This window comes from Elephantulus edwardii, unplaced genomic scaffold (assembly GCF_000299155.1).
Source record: "Elephantulus edwardii isolate Elephantulus edwardi_28Jun2011 unplaced genomic scaffold, EleEdw1.0 scaffold00232, whole genome shotgun sequence".
NCBI lineage: Eukaryota > Metazoa > Chordata > Mammalia > Macroscelidea > Macroscelididae > Elephantulus > Elephantulus edwardii.
The window spans coordinates 2,652,806-2,659,634 of record NW_006399982.1 but is presented as its reverse complement, the minus strand read 5'-3'; the positions used below and the strand labels follow the sequence as shown (position 1 = coordinate 2,659,634).

General features: G+C 44.7%; 1 protein-coding gene across 1 annotated transcript in view; it reads left to right on the top strand.

The window, feature by feature from the left end:
• The first annotated feature begins 325 nt into the window (after positions 1-325).
• BAG1 (BCL2-associated athanogene) overlaps positions 326-6,829 on the top strand; it is a 24,504-nt gene continuing 18,000 nt past the window's right edge. The window contains exons 1-3 of the mRNA XM_006898498.1: positions 326-421; positions 779-818; positions 3,256-3,384. Coding sequence (XP_006898560.1) covers positions 332-421; positions 779-818; positions 3,256-3,384 — 259 coding nt within the window. The 5' untranslated portion in view covers positions 326-331. The remainder of the gene's footprint in view (positions 422-778; positions 819-3,255; positions 3,385-6,829) is intronic.

The window sequence follows — 6,829 nt, the reverse complement described above, 5'->3', positions numbered from 1 at the left end:
ATTGACCGACCGTAAGACACGCCAGCTCCTAACTCAAACCGACCGTCAGCCGCGCCAGGTCCGAACTCTGATTGACCCTAAGCCGCGCCAAGTCCGAACTCGGATTGATCGTAAGCCGCGCCAGATCCAAACTCTGACCGACTGTAAGCCCCGCCAGGTCCGAACCTCAGCCGACCGTAAGCTGCGTCAGGTCGAAACCCCCGCCAACCGAAAGCGGTCTGTTCAAAGCAAGGCCAGCGGACATGACCGATCCACCCGAGGCCCCGCCGCCGGCGATCGCAGGCCGTGGGTGAAGAACAGAGTCCCAACCCGCGCGTGCAGGAGTGAGGAGATGGCTCAGAAGCAGCAGATGGCCCGCAGCGAGGAAGTGGCACGGAGCGAGGAGATAACCGGGAGCCAGGAGGTAGCTCGGACCGAGGCCGTGGTCCCGAGCGACACTGTGGCCCCCAGCGAGGCCGTGGTCCCGAACGAAGCCGTGGTCCCAGACGAGACTCTGGTCCCGGGCGAGGACGTGGTTTCGGACGAGGAGGTGGTCCCGGAGGAGGACCTGGTTCCGGGCGAGGACGTGGTCCTGGACGAGGAGGTGGTCCCGGAGGAGGACCTGGTTCCGGGCGAGGAGGTGGTCCCGGAGGAGGACCTGGTTCCGGATGAGGACCTATTCCCGGAGGAGGACCTGGTTCCGGACGGGGACGTGGTCCTGGACGAGGACGTGGTTCAGGACGAGGACGTGGTTCGGGACGGAGATGTGGTCCCTTACGGAGAAGCGTCCGAAAGCGAGGACAAAGCGACGGCTGGGATCCTGGTGACCATCACTCACAGTCAGTGCGGGCGCCCGGGTGGGCTCTAAAGGGCTGGCTGGGCCTGACCCTGGGTCGCCCGGAAGCGTGCTTGTGCTGGGCTTCCACGTGTGGTGTCCTGCCGTGTGTTTGCGCTCCTTTCCACGTGGTCGGTGTTTGCCTTCCGTCTGTGGCCAGCCTGCTTGTGTGTGCGCGCGCGCGGTCAGGTGTCGGGCTTTGACGATGGATGTTGGGTATGATCCCCGTGTTTCTGAACGTGCTCCCTGGTGGGGTCGCTTTCTTTGTGCCAGAAGCTGTTTGCCTGCAGTGCATGGGGTCCGAGGGCATTTTGGGCACCTTTTAGGTGTTGACAGAGTTGACATAGAACTCTTGTACATAGGGTCGCTATGAGTCGCAGGCGACTCGACGGCACATAACAACAGTGTACTCCAAGTTGTTTCTTGGAGTTGACATAGAACTTGTTTTTTCTTGACATAGAACTTTTTTTTAATATATGTACTTTTTTTAAAATGGTGATTTTAGCGAAAGTTTACAGAAAACCTGGATTTCCATTCATTCATTGTTGCACCTTTTCCTCCCAACCAACCTCCCCCAGTTTGCTTCTCTTTAAAATATTCATTCTTTGTTGCACGATTTCCTCCCTCCCCCTTCGCCCCAGTTCACTTTACTCACTGCCTGTTCAGGACTGTTGTCATTCAGATAATGCCTAATCATATATTCTTTTTAAACTGTTCTTTCCCTCATCTGTTCCCATGCGGTGTTCATTATTTATCTCCTCTTTTCTTAGTTTCCCCCCATGTCAGTCCTGTTTTATAACAGTAGCATTATGTAGTATATTTGTCCTTTTGTGACAGAGATATTTCAGTCAGCATCATGTCCTCCAGGGTCACCTATTTTGTATAATATTTTGAGTTTCTTGTTTTTCACTGCTGCTAATATTCCATTGTGTAAATACACCATAACTTCTCTATCCATTCATATGTTGATGGACTCTTGGGTTGTTTCAATCCTTTTGCTATTTGTGAACAACAGTAAACAGCAATAAACATGGGTGGGCACAGAATTTTTAACTGAGTCCCTGAGGTTTCCTTAGGACCACCAGGGAAGACCTTGGAGTCTAGAGACCAGGGTTCTAGGTCTGTGGTTTGCAGTAACCCTGAGTGTCTCCTTTTTTTTTGAGTTGGTAAAGCCTGACAGTCCTCCCTCCCCAGACAGGAGGGGCTCCAGGCTTGGTGTAATACGTGGGACACAGGTTACCTCCTTAGGATTCAGAATATCTGGAAAAAATAATTGTTGTTTCTGTTTTAAAGAAATTCTCTGTTGCATGTGTCTGTCTATTTATTTTCTGAACACTAGCCATGTGACAGGCATGCCTCATAGCAGAGACTTGGAGGAAAACAAACCCTTGCTCTTTACTGTGGAGGAGACCTATTCTATACAGGGCAGGGTAAAGGCTGTCAAGCAGAATGATGGGTGAAAAGCATGGAGTTTGCACTTAGGACCTGGGTTTGGGTTCTGATCTCACCAGTCATTGGCTTGAGCTCCCTAGGCAGGTAAAGTACCTGAACTAAAACTGCTTATCTGTGAAAAGAATTCTGTAAGAAGGATGGGCAATTCTCCCGTGCACTTAACTGCCTCTGAAAATCCACCAGTGGGTCGGTTCTGAGTCTACAGACACAACAACAACGAAACCTACTTCATGGAGTTGTTCTGAGGATTAAATAAAAGAATTGAAATGAGCTTACTAGAGCCTCTTTTGCAAGGAGCCCTGCTGGCACAGTAGTTAAGCACTCAGTTGCTGGGCTACTAGCCAAAAGGTTGGAGGTTTTAAACTCAACAGTTGCTCAGTCCTCAGGAGAAATATAAGGGAATCTGCTTCTGTACAGATTATGCCTTGGAAACCCTATGTGACTATTCTCCTCTGTTAAGTCACTGTGAGACGCAACAACAATGAGGGTTTTTTAAAAATGCTTTTGATAAAATGCCTTGTTAACATTTTTGTGAGTTATGATAATAGTGTAAGTCTGTGTTATTGTTATGTAACGTCAAGTCAGAACCGACTCGTAGCTGACCCTCTCCACCAGGTAAATCACACAAGACTGCCCATCTTTCTCCCTTGGAGCAGCTGGTGTATTCGAACCACATGCCTTTGGGATGGCCGCACAACTTCTTACCATTGAGCCACAAGAGCTCCCTAATAAGTCCCTAAGTAGATCAAATGCTTAATATATTCAGCTGTTCCACAAAAGTTTAGAGGTTTGAATCCATCCAGAGACACCTCAGAAAAAAGGGCACGTGATTTCCTAAAAACCTAATAGAGCACAGTCTTGATTCTGATACATTTGCGGTCACTTTGAGTTGGAATATGAGTAAATACAAAGTCGATAAAGTGCTAAGTTGAATTGGTTTATGTGACATGACCGAGTCATGATTACCAAATGCTTTTCTTTCTTTTCAGGCAACGAGAAGTATGACATTAATGTTAGCCCACAGCAGGGCACTGGCGAACCAGTTGTCCAAGACTTGGCCCAGCTTGTTGAAGAAGCCATAGGAGTTCCAGTGTCTTCTCAGAAACTCATATTTAAAGGTAGGTACTTCTATGGCCTTATGGCAAGAAACTGCACTGCAATCCTGAAGGCACATGATTGGATGCCTCCAGCTATTCCATGGGAGAGGGATGGGCAGTCTCCTCCTGTATGATTAACTGCCTCTGAAAACCCCCCAGAGGATCAGCTCTGGGTTGGTTCTGAATCTGCAGTACACTACAGCAGCTTCTAGTTTAAGGAGTTGTAGAAAGATGGGCTGTCTCCTCCTGTCTGATTTACTGGCTCTGAAAATCTGCTGGATGGTCAACTATGAGTTTGTTCTTCCTCTATGATAGACAGCAACAACAACTTCTAAGTTTGTGGCTAATGGTCAGATTTAAAACCACTGAAACTCAGCTAATGGTATCTATTTCTGTTTTCAAACTGGGACGAATCATTATCTGTTACTCATTCTTTTGATAAAATATTTCTTAAAGACTTATTGCATACTGTTGTTATTGTTATGTTCCATCGAATCAGAACCTACTCATACCTGACTCTTTAGTGGCTTTTCAGAAATTGTAAAGTACACAGAGGGAAATTGCTCATCTTTCTCCTGAAGAGCAGCTGGTGGATTCAAACTGTCTGCCTGCCTGTGGGTTGGCAGCATAACTTCTTACCCACTAGCCACTAGAGTTCCCTTTCTGTATACTAGATATACTGATAATTATTCAAAAAAATTTGGAACAATATAGCAGCAGAGAACTGCCAGTTGTGCAGGCTGGATTTAGAAGAGATTGTGGTACTAAGGATATTATAGCTAATGTTAGATGGATCTTGGCAGAAGGCAAAGAATACCAGAAGAATGTCTATCCGTGCTTCATTGACTATGCAAAGGCTTTTGACTGTGTGGATCAGAACAAGCTATGGGTAACTCTGAGAAGAATGGGAATCCCTGAACATTTGATTGTGCTAATGTGAAACCTATACTTGAACCAAGAGGCAGTCGTCAGAAAAGAGCAGGGAGACACTGGATGGTTCAAAATCAAGAAATGAGTCCATCAGGGATGTATTCTGTCTCCATACCATTTCAATCTGTATGCAGAACAGATCATCCGAGACGCTGGGCTGTACGAGGAGGAATGGGGCATCAGGATTGGTGGAAGAATCATCAACAACCTGCGTTATGCAGTGACACAACCCTGCTAGCTGAAACTGAGGAGGACTTGAAGTGCTTGCTGCAGAAGGTCAAGGACTGCAACCTTCAATATGGATTGAAGCTCAACATCAAAAAAACAAAGATTCTCACCACTGGGCCAATTGGTAGCACCAGTATGGATGGTGAAGAGATTGAGATAACAGTTTTAGTTTACTTGGTTCCACAGTCGACACCTTTGGTAACAACAGCCAGGAAATTAAGCAACAAATTGCATTGGGAAAAATCAGCTGTGAGGGACCTCTCAAGAGTACTGAAGGACAACGACGTCAGGCCAGAGACTAAGGTGCGCCTGATCCAGGCTATAATCTTCACAATTAGGTGCTGTGCATCAGAGAGTTGGACAGTGAATAGGGATGATAGAAAGAGAATTGATGCCTTTGAGCTGTGGTGCTGGAGAAGAGTGTTGAATATACCATGGACTGCTAGGAGAACAAACAGGTTTGTCCTGGAGAGGGTGAAGCTGGAGTGTTCCTTGGAGTCAAGGATTCTGAAGCTTCATCTGACATACTTTGGGCATGTTGCAAGGAGGGACTGGTCCTTGGAGAGGGACATCATGTTTGGGAAAGTGGAGGGGGACGGTGCCGGAGAGGAAGATTCTTGATGAGATGGATCGATTCTGTGAGTAGAGTGGTGGGAATGAGTGTGATGAGTGTGTTTGAGACAGCGATGTTGGCATAGGATAGAACGGCATTTAGGGCTCTTGTACATAGGGTTGCTATGAGTTGCAAGCGACTCGATGGCACATAACAACAACAACATACTAGACATTTTCAAATCTTTAAACAGATTGTAGAGTTTAAGTCATGTGGTGGTGATAGAAATCTCACGATTGTCAACAAAGCTTAGGGGCAGCCTTCCCTTGCCAGGCTAAGTCCTCTTCCCCCGTTTTATGAGTATGTGGCAGTTTCTACCACTTCTGTATAACATATATTGAAATTAATCTCAAGTAATTGTTTTATTGGGAGCTCTGGTGGCCTAGTGTTAAGAAGCTATGTTGCAGTCCTGAAAGGCACATGGTTCAAATCCACCTGCTGCTCTGCAGTAGGACTGGAGGGTCAGCTATGGGTTGGTTCCAACTTGAAGGTACACAGTAATAACAATTATTTTATTAATTGCTTGACATCTAGTTTCTCTGCTAGAATTACAGGCTCTGTAAAGCAGAAACAGTGCATAGCACAATACTAATAAAGAGAAGGTTCTACATGAACTTTAACAGAATCTTGGCTATGACAAGCCCTGGTGGGAATGCTGATTTCTCTCATAATCTATTCCCTACCCTATTTGCTTTCCCATCTATGTGATCTCTTTATCTTGGTATCTCATTGGGCCATATTTATCCTATTTGTTACTAGTCATTATAAAGAATTCAGTGATGGAAAATATTTTTATTTATACTTCCAGTTTTAGAAACCCATTTCCCCCTGAATTAAAGGCAATAGGTCATGTCTAAAAAGAAGACAACATATACATCCCATCCATGTTTATTGCTGCATTATCCAAAACACTGAACATGTAAAAACATCACACAGCATGAGTGATCCTGGAGGACCTTATACTAAGTGAGATATCTCAGTCACTGGAGGACAAATACTGCCCGACACCACTGTTGCTAAGCAAGACTGTCAGGAGAGGTTGGGGGAAAACTAGGAAGAGTGGATAGATAATGAATACTGTATTGGAACAGATGAGGAACAGAACTGTTTAAAAGAAATTAGGTATTATTTGTATGACACCCATTCAGACCCTTAGGTACATTGCAGAATGGACTGCAGCAGGGCAGAGGGAGAAGGAGAAAATTGTGCAACAGTGAATGAATATTTTTTTAAAAAGAAAGAAAGTGAATTGGGACAGGGGAAGGGAGGAAAATATACAACAATGAATCAGTAAAAATCCGGCTTTGCTGTTACAAAGAATAGGTTTGAGGTATTGAAAACTAAAAAAAAAGAAAGAAAAACTTCCCCTAGATAAAGCCTCTTACAATGTTTTAGTGTATTGTTTTAGTGTATTTCTGCTGAGTTTTATCTGTTTTCTTGACAAAATTGAAGCTAAAAAGATATTTGTTGTTGGCTCTGCAATACTTTATCCTTTAATGCATTAATGAGTCATAAATTTTTTCCTGTTATTACATAAATGTTGTTTCCTGGCTATCTTTAATTTTTGTCTAATACTTTCTTGGCTGGAATATTTCTTATTTTGGTGGAGGAAACAACACTTTTTTAAAAAGGTTTGTTAATTTGCTTTTTCTCTGTCTCTTCCTGATTAAGTTTCTTCACAATATGCTAGAATTA